This window comes from Podarcis raffonei, chromosome 1 (assembly GCF_027172205.1).
Source record: "Podarcis raffonei isolate rPodRaf1 chromosome 1, rPodRaf1.pri, whole genome shotgun sequence".
Taxonomy (NCBI): Eukaryota; Metazoa; Chordata; class Lepidosauria; order Squamata; family Lacertidae; genus Podarcis; species Podarcis raffonei.
This window is the reverse complement of record NC_070602.1, coordinates 125,201,674-125,219,083: the sequence shown is the minus strand read 5'-3', so window position 1 is coordinate 125,219,083 and position 17,410 is coordinate 125,201,674. Positions and strand designations below refer to the sequence as shown.

Below are 17,410 nucleotides of genomic sequence, written 5' to 3'. Positions count from 1 at the left end.
ACACTATTTGAATGGCAATGCCCATTAACGGGGGGGGCGCTCCTCAAATATTTTAGGGGAGGGTGAAGGAACTTTGGCCCCAAGGAGTTGGCTCCTATGCCCTTCTCCCTATTAAAGTGGGGTGCTCCCCACTTTATGCGATTTCACTTATGCAGGCAGGGGCCTAGAATGTAACCCATGCGTAAGTGGGGAGACACCTATATACCATCGTCTAGGTCAGCCTTCCCCATCTTGGTGTCCTTCAATCAGAAGTCATTACAAAAAAGAATTCACTACAAGGTGAAGTGTATGAGGAATTGAAGGGAGGGTTTGGAGGAGAGGCAGAAAGAAGAGCTAATTTGTTCGTGGCTGGGGGCGCAATCTGGACTGTTCTGCCAGGGGTGCAAGATCACCTAGCTACGGCTCTGGCTGGTAACCTTAGAAGTGGAAAATTGTAATGCACTCTGTGTCGACTGTCCTTGAAGTTCATCATCATCATCAAACCTTTTATTGGCATCACATAGAAACATCCATAGCAAATCAATACAGAATTCCCGCCTTCCCAGTGACACAAAACATTTGTCAAATGAAAGAGGCAAAGTAGTCTGACATTACATCTCTAGGTCTCCAGGGAGGTCAGACGTCTGCAATGTGTTTCGACGACAAAAAAACCCGATAAAGATATTTAGCCAGTAACTTGGTGAGCTCCTGATTATTCCCCAATAATAGAAAATGTATGACCTCTAACTCTGGTTTCCATTTGGGGATGAAGTTGATCTAGAAACTGCTGGCGGAGATCAACATATGGTTAACATTTAAGAACCATATGTGTAAGAGTTTCCACCTGATGGTCTTCACACGGGCAAATTCTTTCTCCTTCCACCATTCCCGAGAACCTTCCCCATAGGAGGTTTGAAAGATTTGAATTAAACCTGGCCAGCAAAAATGCCCTTTCTTGAGGATTAAACAAAAAATCAAGATAATTGTGGTTAATTTCATATGCCCAAGAAAGTTGAAAGTTAAGAGCGGAACATGTTTTCTCTGCTGCCGCTGTCACAGTATTTTTCGCTCTGTAAGATGCACCAGACCAAAAGATGCACCTAGTTTTTGGAGGAGGAAAACAAGAAAAAAAATATTCTGAATCCCAGAAGCCAGAACAGCAAGAGGGATCACTGCGCAGTGAAAACAGCAATCCCTCTTGCTGTTCTGGCTTCTGGGATAGCTGCGCAGCCTGCATTCGCTCCATAAGATGCACACACATTTCCCCTTAGTTTTTAGGAGGGAAAAAGTGAGTCTTATACAGCAAAAAATATGGTAGTTCCTGGCGTTCAATGTCCCACAACTTAGTTTTTATTATAGCCTTGGCAGATGGTGGGGGCATTGATCGCAAAAATTCCACTGACAGCCCAAGTTGCTGTACCTTTACGTTAAACTGTTGTAGCCCTGGGGAAAGAAAGGGATCTAGCAAAACTTCACTAGGGAGAGGATCTTTATCTGTTGTGAGGCAGATGACTAGCCAGCATGTAAGAAATCTCGCCCAGGCTATGGTCTCTACCTTGTATTGACCTCCCTCTAGACATAGGGTACACCACGTGGGACAGCAAAAACCTTAATAAGGAAAGCTGCCTGCACTCGTTCTAACAGCTGGATAAACCCTGGCAGCCAGACTGGAATTCCGTAGAGCAATTGAGCTATAACTTTGGCGTTGAAGACCTTGAGGGCAGAGGGGATATGCAAATTACCTTTTGTTATAAAGGAACGCATTATGGCCTGCATAGACATCTTACTGGCATTCACCGCTGCTGCACGGTGCGAGGACCATAGGCGCCTATGATGGAATGTGATTCCCAGATAGTTGAATTCTAATACCTGCTGGATGGGTTTTCCACCAAATACCCAGCTATAGCTTTTGCGTGAATTCCCAAAAAACATTATTTTGCTTTTATCAAAGTTCACACACAATTTCATTCTGGACAGATAGTCAATACAGGAATTTAACACACGTTTTAAACCAATTCTTGTCCGTGAAAGCAAAATCATATCATCTGCGTATAGAAGGATGGGAATGCTTGATGCGTTGAGTTTTGGGCTATGGGCATCTACCTGTTTTAGTAAAGAAAAAGATTAAAAAGAGAGGAAACGAGTACACAGCCCTGCTTTACTCCTTGGTTTATAATGACAGGGTCTGTCATTACATTCCCTGATGTTGTTCTTATGCGACAGGTGTTCTTTGTGTAAAGCTTTTTGATCAAGTAAAGTCATCTAGGTTCTAGGCCCATTGTCTCCAATTTGGACCATAACAGCCGCCTATCGACAGTGTCAAAAGCAGCCTTGATATCAAGGAAGGCCACAATTAGTGGCTAAATGAGATAACACCAAACAGTTGCATAAAGTAGATTTCCCTGGTCCTTGAAGTTGATTCAGAAGCTACAATTAGTGCAGAATGTAGCTGCTAGACCTCAACTTGTAGTGGCCTGATGCAAACACACTTTTTAAAAAATGCACTAGCTACCTATATGCATACCACGCGTGCTTGGTACAGGTTCTCCAGCTGTGGCCTTTCCTGGACAGTGATTCACAGATGGGTAACTTCAAGACTGATCTATTGTAATGTGCTCTGTGTGGAGGTACCACTGAAGTATGAAGAATGCAGCAGCTAGGCTTTTCCTGCCGCAAACAATTCTGAGAGAACTGCACTCAATGCTTGTTTGCTTCAAGTTACTTGCATTGGCTTAAAAAGCCTACACAGTTTGGGACCTGGACACCCGACAGAATTCCTGTTCCTGTACTGACCTGCACATTTGTCAAGATCTTGCCATCCTTAGGGAAGGACCACTTCTATGGCAATGTGAGGGAAGAGCTTTCTCATTAGTATTACCCCACCTTTTGAGCTCCTTTCCCTCTGAAATTCCGCTGGCATCTCCTCTTTTGACCTTTCAGTGCCCTGTTCAATTGAAAAGGGAGACCAGTACAGAAAGGCATACTTGGCTTAGGACGATTACAATGGTTTCTGTGTCAACCAGTTATTTTGCTTTTTAAAAACAAAACCTTAGATATAAAAGCATCTGCCACCTGCAAGAAACCTTAATTTATTACAACCATGCATCAAATTTATGATTAGCGAGGAAGAAAAGCTCTTCCAACCGATTCCACTCTGGCTCCTCCTCTTCACCTATATAATTTGTCGCTCGGTTCTGGGCAACACAGACCAAAGCGGTGGTGGAAGCAACTGTAGAATCTGTATTTCCCCCCCTCCTTTTACTTAATATCTGACAGTTTTCAAGGTGTGCTTTCATACAGCAGAATGGCTAATCCCCAACAATCGGATGAGCTGATTTTTTTTGTGAACGGAAGGAAGGTAAGGATTTCTTTTAATACTTTAGTGTGTTTTTAAAAGGGGGGAAGGACAAGGGGCACATTCTTGTATCTACAAAGAAGATTTAAAATGTTCTCTAGATGTTATTCATGACCTTACAAATTACATATCTTTTCCCTGCAATCTTCTGTCATTTCAACATCATTGTTTACATGTTGGGACTTTCTTTCTCTGTCTCATTGACCACCATTGACTGGGATTGTCAACTATGTTTATTTCACATTACTAAATTAAACCTTGCAGACACTTCCTCTAGTGTTTGAATGCCTAGGTCTTACGAAAATGAAAGAGGATGGAGCAACAGCTGTAAGAGCAATGCTGTTGGAAATGGATTAAGCTATTATAGCTATAAGCTATAGTAATCGGTTGCAATACCATATCACCAAACTTTAAAAATGAAAATACGGCATGAGTTCACTGTGAGTGCCCTACAACAATCTGAAATAAAAAGGACATTCAATGAAAGGTTCCCTAGAGAAATATAATCAAATAACATTAATAGCCCTTCCTTCTAAAAAAAAAAAGGCATGCATGCAATTTAACACTTAAAATGCACCCATGTGTTTACTTTCTCTTGTTTTCTCCACTTGAGAACAAAGACAATAAAACATCTCCATTTACCGATATTTCACCCAGAGAGGACGAGGAAATGATTAAAATACATGTGTCATGTTTCTTAGCAACTTGAATTCTGCAGTTATAGGAAGAAAACAACTGTGCTTTGTATACTTTCAACTATAAGTCTAGTATGACATAACTATAAGAGGCACTGTGATTTCAGTGGGAGAGAGTTAAGCACATTTGAAACTGTCCTATTGAAATTGGCAGTTTAAAAGTGGTTACTTGGCTAGATGGTGCCCTTATTTTATATTTATTCTTATCAGAAGAAGAGGAAAATAGTGGGTGGCATTCAACTAGCATTTAAGTTCATTAATTTTAACATCTGGAGGGCCAAAGGTTCCCTTCAGCTGCTGTAAGAATATTGTTGCATGCCATCCCAATCTCTGAGCAGTGAGAGATTCCAGGGGTTCGAAGCACTTGCCCAGAGTTTGTTTCCTTTTGGAAATAAGGCACAGCAGAGACTATGGTGTCTTTATGACATATGGTTTCTTTACACATATATACAACCTTAGCCTACGATGGAAGGGTTCACAACATTAGCACCCCAAGAGTGTCCTACTACTCCCATAGCTGGAGCCTTGGATTCAAGCAGAAATCAAACAGAAAGCTGCCTTTGGCTTTCGAACCTGCAGCTGTATTTCTAGTTCACATCACAGCTCCAAAACTACATCAAACTCTTGCTTTGTATTCTAACTAACTCTGAGTTGCTATCATTTGCTATCTGGCACAGAGCCCCCTATCCTTGCTTTCTTAATGGCCCATTACCTTTCCTTCGTTCTTTTAGTGACCCATCACCCGGGCCTCATGAGGAAGCTTGCCTGGGTCCCAGGATTAAGAGTCTGGCACCAATTTTTACATTTCAAGCCTTGCTTAAATTCTCAAACTTACTGGATCCAGGAATTGCAGGTGTCTGGCACCCACAAATTCCTAACAGTATTCATCCATTCATATATTTTATTACTCTTCTGCCTTGTTCTCCTCCTTACAAATACACCATAGTTAAGCAGAGCTTCCAAAAAAGAAAAAAGGAAAAAATATTACAAACCTTATATGTTGGATCCAAATCAAATAAGGGAGAAGGATTTGGATTCCAAATCTTTTTAAAGTTTCTCCAGTATGCAAGTTCTCCCCAAAATGGTTCCCATCATAAATCAAGGCATAAATCAAGATTTCAAAAGATGCAATGGGAGCACTCTAGATGCAGAGTAAATGCCTGGAATGCCATCAACCCAAGTAGCTGAACTCAAGTTCCAGTTTCCCTGTGGTTTGATAAGACCTGCATTGTTGTATCTGAATAAGAGAAACTGAAGAAACGCAGCATGTGATATTAATTCCTCTCATCAAAAGCATAGGTAATCCTCTTAAGCAAGGTGTATTTTTTGGTTTCTCGACTCTCCTTTCTAATGCAGGTGATAGAAAAATCTGCTGATCCTGAAGAACTGCTGCTTAATTACCTGAGAAAGGGGCGTATCCTTTTAAAGATCTTGCGTTGCATAACTATTCTGTTACCGATTTGAAAAGTTTATTGAGACGTATCCTGGGGCTCCCATGTTCAATCAAGTATGAGAGGTATGCAGAACTAGGTATAGGTATAGAACCAGCACTATAAAATACTGGTTGCGTTGCCATTTTTGTTGCCAACCTTCGACTCTGCAAACTGACTTACTTAGGGACTCTTCTAAATCCAGATGGTTCCACCTCTTACATAGCAAAATCAGATCTATTTGTATTGACTTGGAACCCTTGTATAATTCAAGTGAGCAATATATTTATCGCAATATTCAAACCAGATTAAGGGACATTGAAAAACAAAACATCGAGTCAGCTGTAGATATAATTTACTCCCCCAAGTTCTGTGGTTTAAATACAACAGATAACAGGGTCACCCATATCTCAAAATTAATAATTCCAGTCCAACACAGGGCCTTTATGTTAGCCCGACTGAACATTTTCCCCTCAGCTTTCGTCAAGGACAGATATTTAAACATCCCCAGAAATGATAGCCATTGCGGATGTTCTTTGAATATGCTGGACACTGTAGAACATATCCTTTTCTACTCTCCATTGTACAACCAGCTATGCAAACATGTGCCAAAATTACATTTTCTGTGAAAAAATCTTATACTTTGGCAACAGGTTTCTTAAGGATTTTTTTTACAAGTCCTAGTCTAGGAGCATCCTCTTCCACAATTCAGTTTTACATGCATTGGAAAGATAAATAGATATTTTAGAACTAGAAACTTACTAAAACTTAGTGTTCCAGGGCCCAGATTCAGCCCAATTGCCTTCTATATCTGTCCCGCGGTCCGGGAATCAGCGTGTTTTTACATAAGTAGAATGTGTGCTTTTATTTAAATGCATCTCTGGGTTATTTGTAGGGCCTGCCTGGTGTTTTTACATGAGTAGAATGTGTGCTTTTATTTAAAATGCATCTCTGGGTATTTGGGGCATAGGAATTCATTCATTTTTTCCCAAAATATAGTCCAGCCCCCCCCCACAAGGTCTGTTGAAAAAGTTTGTTGACCCTTGCTCTAGAGTCTACATAATTGAAAACTTTGCAAATAATATTTTACCAGGACTTGGAAACACTCTGGGGCATAAGATATTGCAAAGCAAAAGTCAATTTATAAAGTGAGATTAATCTCTGCAGTCATACATTTTAATGGAGCAAGCCTGTTTTTCTTGTTACGACAGCAGTTCACAGAAAATCAGCATGAAGTTGAAGTAAGAATAAGCAGAAGTGTTAACACTTCCCGTAATTATCCCATGAATGGAAATAGTTCCAGCCAGGAGCAGCATCCTTTTGCTCCCCCTCAGGTGAAACGGGAAGCTACTGTGTAGCCTCACTTACAAGGCTTGTGTGGTAGTGGTGGCTTCCAGAGAGCACTCGCAAGATTTCACAAGATCTTGCAGAACTCTTGCAGAGATCTCACAAGATCTCACCGGAAGCTACAGCCGCAACCACATGACCCCAGCAGGGACAGGCAGGGCACCTGCAGGGGTGCCAGTACATGGGATTCTGCCACCCAAAGCAGCTGCTTCAGTTTGCCTCATGGGAGGGCCGGCCCCAGTTCCAAGGGATGGGCTATTTGGGCAAAAGATCTGCAGTTTTCCTTCTGATATTCTGGTGGTGCTTTCTGTAGCTAAGGTAAATTGGCATACACAAAGAGCAGCAGTATCTCTTTGGTGCTGCATTCTCTACTGCTCTACTGCATTATTCCTCTTGGCTTTTCAAAAGCAAGGACTTCTGGTTTGCACATAACACTAAACCGTGATTTATTAAACTATGGTTTGTTGTTGACTTACAAACCTAGGTTTGTTTTGATTGTGGTTTGACATTATGTGTGAACCGAGCACCCTTTCTCAGACGCTATTTGTTGATTACCTCAGTCCAGCCAATCACTAAACTACAAAGGCACATGACATGTCACATGAAACAAAACAAACCATACATAAATAGGAATTTCAGTAGAAACTACAACAGAGCAATAGTTACAGCACAATTCTATGCATATTTACTCCTAAGTAAATCCCACTCTCGGGTTAGGGCATATTATTTCAGTCTTAGGCTCCATTTGCACAATACATTTGAAGCAGGATAATGCCACTTTAACCAGTCATGACTCCCCCCAAAGAATTATGGGAACTGTAGTTCATTAAGGGTGCTGAGACCCCTATTAAAGGACCTCTTTTTCCCTTAAAAAAAACCTACAGCTCCCAGAGGGAACCCTATTTAAGGGACCTCTATTTCCCCTCAAAAAACTACAGTTCTCTGGGAAGAGGGATTGTTAACCCACTCTGGGAACTAGTTCTCTGAGGGAAATAGGAGTCTCCTAACGACGCTCAGCACCCTTAACAAACTACAGTTCCCAGGATCCTTTGGGGGAAGCCATGACAGTTTAAAGTGGTACAATACTGCTTTAAATGTATAGTGCAGATGGGCCTTTGGCTACATAAAAAGTTAAATTAAAAATATTCATTAAAATGTAGGATTTTTTTATTTAAAAAATGCATTCTCAAACTTAGCTACCATCTTGATAAAGTGCCTTCTCTTCATTTATTTTCTTTCTCCTCTACCCCATAAAGGAAATAAAAAGTAATGTGAAAGACGTCATGCGGGGTGGGGTGAGGGGAATCCAGATACAGTGGTACCTCGGGTTAAGTACTTAATTTGTTCTGGAGGGCCGTTCTTAACCTGAAACTGTTCTTAACCTGAAGCACCACTTTAGCCAATGGGGGTCTCCAGCTGCCGCCACGCGATTTCTGTTCTCATCCTGAAGCAAAGTTCTTAACCCAAGGTAATATTTCTGGGTTAGCAGAGTCTGTAACCTGAAGTGTATGTAACCTGGAGCATATGTAACCTGAGGTACAGTACCATTGTATTAAACAAGGAGTCAGCACTTTTTTCCCTTAACCCTCCACTGTAACTGCAAGTCTGCCTCACAGGAACGAAGTATGGCTGTGGAATTGGAGGCTGCGGGGCTTGCACTGTGATGATATCAACATACAACCCAGACACCAAGAAGATACGGTATCCTTAAGAAAGGGAAAGGATAACAGCACCAAAACGTTTTTAAAAACGTCATTAAAAAAAATAAATCAGTTGCCATATATGGCTTTCCCACAATAATCGCAGGAATTGTTGTTTGATCTGACAGCTGAGAAGAGCATCTGTCAGAAATGTGCAAAAAAGACCTGCTGAATACCTAGAGGCTGTCAGCCTCCATTTTAACTTGCTTCAGACTCCATTTTGCCTCCATTTTAACTTGCTTCAGACTCGACAGTGGTACTGACAGGGGACAGGGAAGGGAGCAGGGGGTGATGAGGGGCAAACTCTGAGGGGAAGAGGAGCCTTAGCAGCCACGAAGGGTTAAAGGCCCTGCAGGGTGGAATTTTTCTCCTCAAAGCATCAAGGCCCTGCTCAACTAGGCTGCTGCCATGGACAGAATTTAACTTTGCTCCCCCATGCGAGTATTTGAGGGGTGATTGTGGTCCCTCCTCGGCGCTTTACCTGTGTACGTGCCATACCTTTAAAACCCATTAAAGCACCTTGTTTCCCTCAAAGAATTCTGGGCCCTGTAGTTTGTTAAGGACGGCGGTGAATTGCAACTCTGTGAGAGGTAAACTACAGGGCCCAGAATCCTTTGAGGCAAACGATGTGTTTTGAATGCGCTTCAAAGTCAAAGGGTGCGCATGGCTTCAGGGGTCCTCAGTTTGGGTGTTGGTCCCTCAGATGTTGTTGGACTAGAACAGGGGTTGGCAAGCTTTATTAGCCATGGGGCAGATCACTCCGGATTGTCAGTGGGCCGGACTGGAGCAGCGCGATGCCGGAAATTGCATCTGCGCATGTCCACGGCATCAGAAATCGCTTCTGCGCATGCCCAGATGCTGGAAATCACGCCTGCGCATGAGCGATTTTCGGCATCTGGACATGTGCAGATGTGATTTCTGGTATCTGCAAGTGTGCAGGCACCATTTCTGGTGCCACTCAGCGAGTCCCCGCACCGCGCTGCTTTAGTCCAGCGTGTGGGGGATTTGCCAAGCGGGCGGCTTGGTTTGCAGGCAGCTCGTGAGCTGGTAAAATTGTCCTCGTGGGCTGCATCCAACTCCTGGGCCGCACGCATAGCTATCAACATTTCCCGTTTTTAAAGGGAAATTCCCTTATTCCAAATAGGATTTTCCTTTAAAAAAGGGGGAAAGTTGACAGCTATGGCCTCACGTTGCCAACCCCTGGACTAGAACTTCCATCATCCATGCTGACTGAGGATGATGGAATTGTAGTCTACTAACACCCAGGGGCAAGGGACATGGGTTAAACCACAGAGCCTAGGACTTGCCGATCAGAAGGTCGGCGGTTCGAATCCCCGCAACAGGGTGAGCTCCTGTTGCTCGGTCCCTGCTCCTGCCAACCTAGCAGTTCAAAAGCACGTCAAAGTGCAAATAGATAAATAGGTACCGCTCTGGCGGGAAGGTAAACGGCGTTTCTGTGCGCTGCTCTGGTTCGCCACAAGCGGCTTAGTCATGCTGGCCACATGACCCGGAAGCTGTAAGCCGGCTCCCTTGGCCAATAAAGTGAGATGAGCGCCGCAACCCCAGAGTCGGCCACAACTGGACTTAATGGTCAGGGGTCCCTTTACCTCTTTAACACCCAGGGGCACCCAAGGTTGAAGAAGACCAGCTCTACCTCACTGTCACACCTTTCGATTGATATACATAGGTTAATGGAGAATGCAGTCTGAGAAAGAATGGGTAGTTCTGGGGTGGGGAGCAACCATTTTAAGTTCTGGTGTCCAGTGCTGCATATTGGATTGTGCTAGCCTGAAAAAACCAATGCTAAAAATGGCCCTAGTGGGTTGGTAAAACGTGATTTAGTCTTCAAAATTCTCCTTTACATTTCAAAGACATTATCCAGCCAACTCGTGCCTACTTCCATTATGCCTGTTGTATGGCGCTGCAGTAACGACCGTGGAAGGAGTTGGAAGTACGAAAACCAAGCTCCATCCCATTCAGGTGAGAGTAAAATAAGAGAAGTTGTCCAAGTTCACTTTGCCCGAGTTTCAGAATATGTGAAAAGCCTGGTGGCCTGTAATGCTTGCCTCCGGTCCAAGGCAAGCGTTGCAGCCCCATTGTTCTTCTTGGGCCAGTTTGGGTTTGGACAACCTGGAGGAGAGCTTCTAAATAATAATTATTATTATTTATATGCCGCCCATATGACTGGGTTTCTCCAGCCACTCTAGACGGGTTCCAACAAATTAAAACATCCCTACTGTCTCATCGCTCACCCATCCTCACTTTTAATGTTTAATAAGTTATTGTATTTTAGTGATGGAAACCGCCCAGAGTGGCTGGGGAAACCCAGCCAGGTGGGCGGGGTATAAATAAATTATTATTATTATTATTATTATTATTATTATTATTATTATTATCCCTCTCCACTCCCCTTATCCGGCTGTTGGCGTTACAGCCTTCCTTCCCTCCCACCCTCCTTCCATTGGCATGTGTGCCAGCGACCCTGGGGAAATTGCATTTCCCTGCCAAAAAAGGGAAGGAAGAAGAAATCTGCTGCTGCCATAATATCTGCCACAGCAGCCAAAATAGAAAATAGGAGATGCAACTTGGGAAATGATTGGGACCCTGTTATGGTATCAATGACTTCACCAAGAGTATGGCAGGATCTGAAACAGATTGCAACCAAGCTGCTTTCTTCTTCTTAGTAGTAGTAGTAGTAACAGTAGTTGTCATGGTGTCAGTAGCGGAGCCAAATTATGAATCAAGTTTTTGAGAATGGACCACCCATTTCTAGAACTTTTTTCTTTTTCTTTTTGGCCTGTGACTGTCTGGGACTTTGCCAGCTTGGTCACTTGCCCTTCTCCAAAAATGTCGCCAGCTAGGAACGCAGATGGCGCTGTGGGTTAAACCACAGAGCCTAGGACTTGCCAATCAGAAGGTTGGCGGTTTGAATCCCTGCGATGGGGTGAGCTCCCGTTGCTTGGTCCCTGCTCCTGCCAACCTAGCAGTTCGAAAGCACGTCAAAGTGCAAGTAGATAAATAGGTACCGCTCCGGCGGGAAGGTAAACGGCGTTTCTGTGTGCTGCTCTGGTTCACCAGGAAGCTGTACACCGGCTCCCTCGGCCAATAAAGCGAGATGAGTGCCGCAACCCCAAAGTCGGCCACGACTGGACCTAATGGTCAGGGGTCCCTTTACCTTAGCTACAGGTAGCATGGATATAGAAGGATGGGGAAAGCTTTTGCTTAATCCTTGTATAGCAGGCTGCTGTCAACTGGTGCCACCCCCTTTAAATGAGACTTAATGCTTCTGATTCAGCAAATTTTAATGGGGTGGGGGGCAGAGTTTGTTAGCAGGAGCCAGGACAGAGTGCCCCATGTCAAAGAACAAAAGCTACAATTGACACTTCAAAACTTCTCCTGCCATTTCTGCCCTTTGCTACAGCCATGAATTTGGGCACAGGATGCTTTTTTTTAGTAACTGTTTACTGAGTAATAGTAATAATAAGAGGGCAAAGGATATCAGGAAAAGGTAGGATGATACTCTAGAAGTCAATGTTTCTTTGTATGGATATATAAAATATATAAAAGGATGTCACATAGAGGAGGGAGAAAGGTTGTTTTCTGCTGCTCCAGAGAAGCGGACACGGAGCAATGGATCCAAACTACAAGAAAGAAGATTCCACCTAAACATTAGGAAGAACTTCCTGACAGTAAGAGCTGTTCGACCGTGGAATTTGCTGCCAAGGAGTGTGGTGGAGTCTCCTTCTTTGGAGGTCTTTAAGCAGAGGCTTGACAACCATATGTCAGGAGTGCTCTGATGGTGTTTCCTGCTTGGCAGGGGGTTGGACTCGATGGCCCTTGTGGTCTCTTCCAACTCTATGATTCTATGATCTATTTAGATATGTATTATCATTCCAGGAAAGGCTTGCAAAGTGCCACGGCTCCCAGTGTGGCTTCTGCACTCCTGGGATGGTGATGTCTATGTATTCGCTCTTAAGAAATAACCCGGAACCTACCATGGATCAGATAACTGCGTGCCTGGATGGTAGGCTGGCTTTCTCAAAATATTCCCCCCCCCCAAACTGATATATAAAAATAGTTGTTGTTTTTATTTGAATGTCTTGTAAAATTGCTTAGTTAAGAGTAGGGGTGGGGGAGAAAGTCAAATCAGTTCACATTTAAAGGAGAACTTACCTAATTCGCACTTTCTGAAACAATGCACAAACCAAAACACAGCCATCTTTTGAAATTCATGCTTCTCTGAATTTTGGAATGCAGTTCTCCAATCAAGTGGCGTGTACAAAAATGCATGTACTGGAGTAAAGCGTGGATAGAAATGCAAATATAAGTTAAAATAACATTTAAAATTGCATTATATTCAAGAAAATTTCTTTGCAAAAATGTATATATTTAGGAGAAATTCATACTTAAGCGCTGATGAATTTTCACGGGGACTTAACAAAAGAATAATCACAAACTGATGCCTAAATGCAGAACACGGGAAAATGAGAAAATGTGTGGGACTGAAATTGACAGGTTCACCCATCTCTAGTTGGTAGCAGAACACTTACCCTATACTTTTGTGTTGCTCTGTTGTTTGGTGTCATCTGGTTCCTGTGTGCTCTGAAGGACCATTTCTGAAATGCACATGCATTTTGCTTATGGCTCAGTAGGGTCCAGGCTAACTAGCAGACAACAGGCCAGATTCAGCCCACCACCCTACAAGAGCAAATTTACTGGCTCCAAGTATTTCTTCTTGTTCTTTATTTTAAGTTCTAACAGTCAAAAAAAGCATGCCACCAAATAATTAAAACATATAACAACATTACATTTCGATCAACATATCCTCAGGTACATGGATAAGGAAGAGAAGCAGTGTATATGCAAGAGAGAGAGAGATTGCCCCCTTTAAGGCTACATTATTTTTTTTAGTTTTGTATTCAAATCCTGGCCAAATCCCTACCAAAGTTAGTTGCCCATGATCTCTGTTACACAAGTTGAATTGAAGTGCTAGGTTCAGATGATTTGCAAAACTGTAGCTTTGATTTATTTATCTCTGTGTCTGATCGTTCCTTCCAGGCAATTTGTGCCGTTGCACAGGATACAGACCTATAGTTGACAGCTTCAGTGCTTTCTCTCCGGTAAGGGAAACAAATAGAAAAATAAATAACACTGTGTTAAAATTGCTATTTGTTGGTATACACAAAGGCACGGGGCACTTTTGACCCTTCGCCAAAGTGACGTGATAGAGGGATATAAAATTTTGCTTGGTTTAAGTGGTCAGGGCTCTCTCTCTGTCTCCCAGAGTCATCCCCAAAAGCTGAATGGTGGAAGATTAAGGGAAAGTGTGTATTATTCCCTCTTCACTACCACAATATGTGGAGATGGATGCCAACTTGGATGGCCTTAAGAAGGAATTAGGTAAAGTCACAGAGAATAAGGTTACCAATAGCTGCTAGTCATGATAGATGTCTATCACCTCCAATACCATGCCTCTGGATGGTATTTAGTGAATATCACAGGTGGCGCTGTGGTCTAAACCACAGAGCCTAGGGCTTGCTGATCAGAAGGTCAGTGGTTCGAATCCCCACAACAGGGTGAGTTTCCATTGCTTGGTCCCTGCTCCTGCCAACCTAGCAGTTCGAAAGCACGTCAAGTGCAAGTAGATAAATAGGTACCACTCCAGCGGGAAGGTAAACGGCGTTTCTGTGCATTGCTCTGGTTCGCCAGAAGCGGCTTAGTCATGCTGGCCACATGACCCGGAAGCTGTCTGCGGACAAACGCCGGCTCCCTTGACCAGTAAAGCGAGATGAGAGCCGCAACCCCAGAGACATCCGCGACTGGACTTAAGGGGCCTCTTTACCTTTACTTGTTGAGGAACATGAGTTGGAGGGTGCTTCCAGGGAGGGATATATCTTGTAGAGCCGGTGCTCCTCACACACATTTTTCAGAGTCTACCTAATGTCCTTGTCAGGCTCTCCTCATCTCCTCATCCCTGGTTAATCTGGATTTACCCTTTCTGGGAGAAATCTGGCAATGACCTGTTGAGGGGGGTGGCACATTCCAGGATATGGTCTAAGGCAGGCATAGGCAAACTCCAGCCCTCCAGATGTTTGGGACTACAATTCCCATCATCCCTGACCACTGGTTCTGTTAGCTAGGGATGGTGGGAGTTGTAGTCCCAAACATCTGGAGGGCCGGAGTTTGCCTATGCCTGATCTAAAGGCACATGAAGCTATCGTTTTACTGTAGCTAAGCAGTTCTGAATCTGTTCAGTGCTCGGTTGAGAGACTTCTTCAGAGCCCTGTGGATGCCACTCAGGTTCCATGATGGAAGAAAGGTAGGGTATTAATGTAAGAATATAAATACAACAAACATCTAAACATGTATTTTACAAGTGCAAACCTATGCATGTTTTCTCAAAAGTTCTCTTAGTATTTTCTAAGCCGCTTGATAGACTTTGGGGCTAAAGGGCTGGGTGTAAATGCCACAAATAAAAATATAAAGGATCTGGCTGTGTTCCACAGGGTTTGCTTCACCTTGCAGCCTTAAAAACTAGTATGCATTGCTTGGAATGGGATAACCCTCTGTAGCACTATTGAATGAATTCTTTCTTTAGGAATCCTGCCCACTGGCAGGGAGTGGGAAATGTTGCATGGATAAAGAAGGGAAAGAGAAAGAAGGGAAGGAGAAAGAAAGTAAAGAGGAACACTCGTGTTCCAGAGAAGGAAACCGGGTAAGCGACCACTTTCTAATTCCCACATTTATCACACAATGACTGAACGTGTGTAATCTTTACACAAGTACCAATGAGTTTATCTTGGTGTTTAAAACTTCCATTTGAGGAAGGCCTTCGCACGCTAGTGGAACAGCCTTCCCTGACGGGGAGTAGGAGAAATGAAGAATGGAAACAACACAACACAACACAACAAACTAAAATGCTATAATTCAACAATGACAATTCATTGTTTGCAGTTACGTTTCAAAGGTATTCAGTCAGTTAAGAATGGATACTAATTGTTGGGGGTGGGCTAAGCTGCAGGGGGGCCTAACTCTGTGTTGTTGTTGTTGTTTAGTCATTTAGTCATGTCCAACTCTTCGTGACCCCCTGGACCAGATTACGCCAGGCACTTCCGTCTTCCACTGCCTCCCGCAGTTTGGTCAAACTCATGCTGGTAGCTTCGAGAACACTATCCAACCATCTCGTCCTCTGTCATCCCCTTCTCCTTCTGCCCTCCATCTTTTCCAACATCAGGGTCTTTTCCAGGGAGTCTTCTCTTCTCATGAGGTGGCCAAAGTATTGGAGCCTCAGCTTCAGGATCTGTCCTTCCAGTGAGCACTCAGGGCTGATTTCCTTAAGAAGGGAGAGGTTTGATCTTCTTGCAGTCCATGGGACTCTCAAGAGTCTCCTCCAGCACCATAGTTCAAAAGCATCAATTCTTCGGCGTGTACACTACGCTACACTAACTCTGTATACACTATGCTTATCTATTAATCTGCCATTACAGTTCCCCAGCCCTGCTTTTCAGAGTCACATGAAGTCCGAGGAACCAGCAACTATAGAGAGAGATTGTACAAATATCCCAGAATGTGACTGAGCTCAGAAATACATAGATGCCGATCCATCCTTCAAAGCACCATCTTGCCAGATGGGAGCAAGCTTCGGAGCAATCCCAGCCCTATTCTGAAAGGGAACATACGGTAGTTTCAGAGAAAAATAGCTGTGTTTTGACAGAAAGTTGGCACCCATCTGTTTCGAGCGACAATGGAGTGAGCCTCCGGGGGTGAAGTTAGTAGCACTGAAGTGATCTCCCCGGGGCGCAAGCCTAGGCGGTGAGAATGCTGGGAAGTAATTAGTAGTAAATCTTTCTCCAACCCAGGAGTTTATTCAGATCAACCCAGGATCACAGAGTTTCTACCCAGAGGAGAAACTGTAGTTCCACATTAAACAGTACAAAATACCAGTTCACTGGAACTGCCAGAATTCCTCTGATGTTTAGTGAGAACTGGATCCGTCTTTCAGAAGCAGTGCAAGCTTAATGTGATTTTGCAAAGTTGTGGCAGGGAGGGTTGATGGTATTGTGTTCAAATGTTCCACGGCTGTGGGGCACCACACAACCTCCCCTCCTCTGCCTACCTTTCCAGGTGACAATTAGGTTTGAAAAAAGTCCCGCAGTGGCTCCTGCCAACAGTTTCTAAGCTTAATTGTCACACAGGGGAGTACTAGGGGTTGGAGTCACAGTATGGGAGAGGAGGGTTAACCCTGTCTGCACTGATCGATACACCCCAAAATCCTACACACACACAGTGTAATTTTGCTTGCTAAATCATGCTTCAGAGGTCTAATGAGAGTCTCTGAAGCATTTGGTAATCCTAGAAGGGAGAAGCCAGATCTGTAAAACTTGGAGCTTATAAACATCGCTTTCAGAGGGTGAGGTGGCTTAGCTACCTTCTCATGCACCCAAGTTAAATCTTATTAGACTAGCTCTGACCTGCAGTGGGTATGTACACAGGACGTGTAACATGATAGGTGAGTGGAAACATTTTCGGTTGTCAGCGTTTCCCTCTACTCTTCTAATACTGTTTTGCAATAAGGCAAGTTTTGGCAAAGAGGATTTATGCCATCTTCATAAACCTTTCATCAGCTTTGTGATGAGTGTGAAGGTCAAGAATGGTTTAAACAGAGCTTGTGTTTCTTACACAACAGTGAAATATAATCACCACACCCTTGAGCAACATTGCAGAGGAAGCTCTAAACCTGCTTAACTATCTGGGTGTTTGCTAAGCAAAATCTTCAGTTGGCAGTGGACTACTCTGTAAAGAGCTTTGGTTATTTGTGTTTTAAAATAGGGATTAATGCGATTTGAGGAGAAATGCTTTTCTAATGTGTTTACAAAAAGAAGAAGAAGAAGAGTAGAGCATGTT

General features: G+C 43.4%; 1 protein-coding gene across 3 annotated transcripts in view; it reads left to right on the top strand.

Annotated features, from left to right (window-relative positions):
* The first annotated feature begins 2,897 nt into the window (after positions 1-2,897).
* LOC128399517 (aldehyde oxidase 4-like) overlaps positions 2,898-17,410 on the top strand; it is a 71,745-nt gene continuing 57,232 nt past the window's right edge. The window contains exons 1-7 of one of the 3 annotated variants that reach the window (XM_053361071.1): positions 2,898-3,337; positions 5,386-5,443; positions 8,411-8,507; positions 10,378-10,486; positions 12,404-12,530; positions 13,565-13,626; positions 15,105-15,221. In XM_053361071.1, the coding sequence (XP_053217046.1) occupies positions 3,284-3,337; positions 5,386-5,443; positions 8,411-8,507; positions 10,378-10,486; positions 12,404-12,530; positions 13,565-13,626; positions 15,105-15,221 (624 nt within the window). In that variant the 5' untranslated portion in view covers positions 2,898-3,283. Of the gene's footprint in view, positions 3,338-5,385; positions 5,444-8,410; positions 8,508-8,823; positions 8,992-10,377; positions 10,487-12,403; positions 12,531-13,564; positions 13,627-15,104; positions 15,222-17,410 lie in introns of those variants that run through there. The other 2 variants (XM_053361087.1, XM_053361079.1) reach the window with 2 other exon arrangements.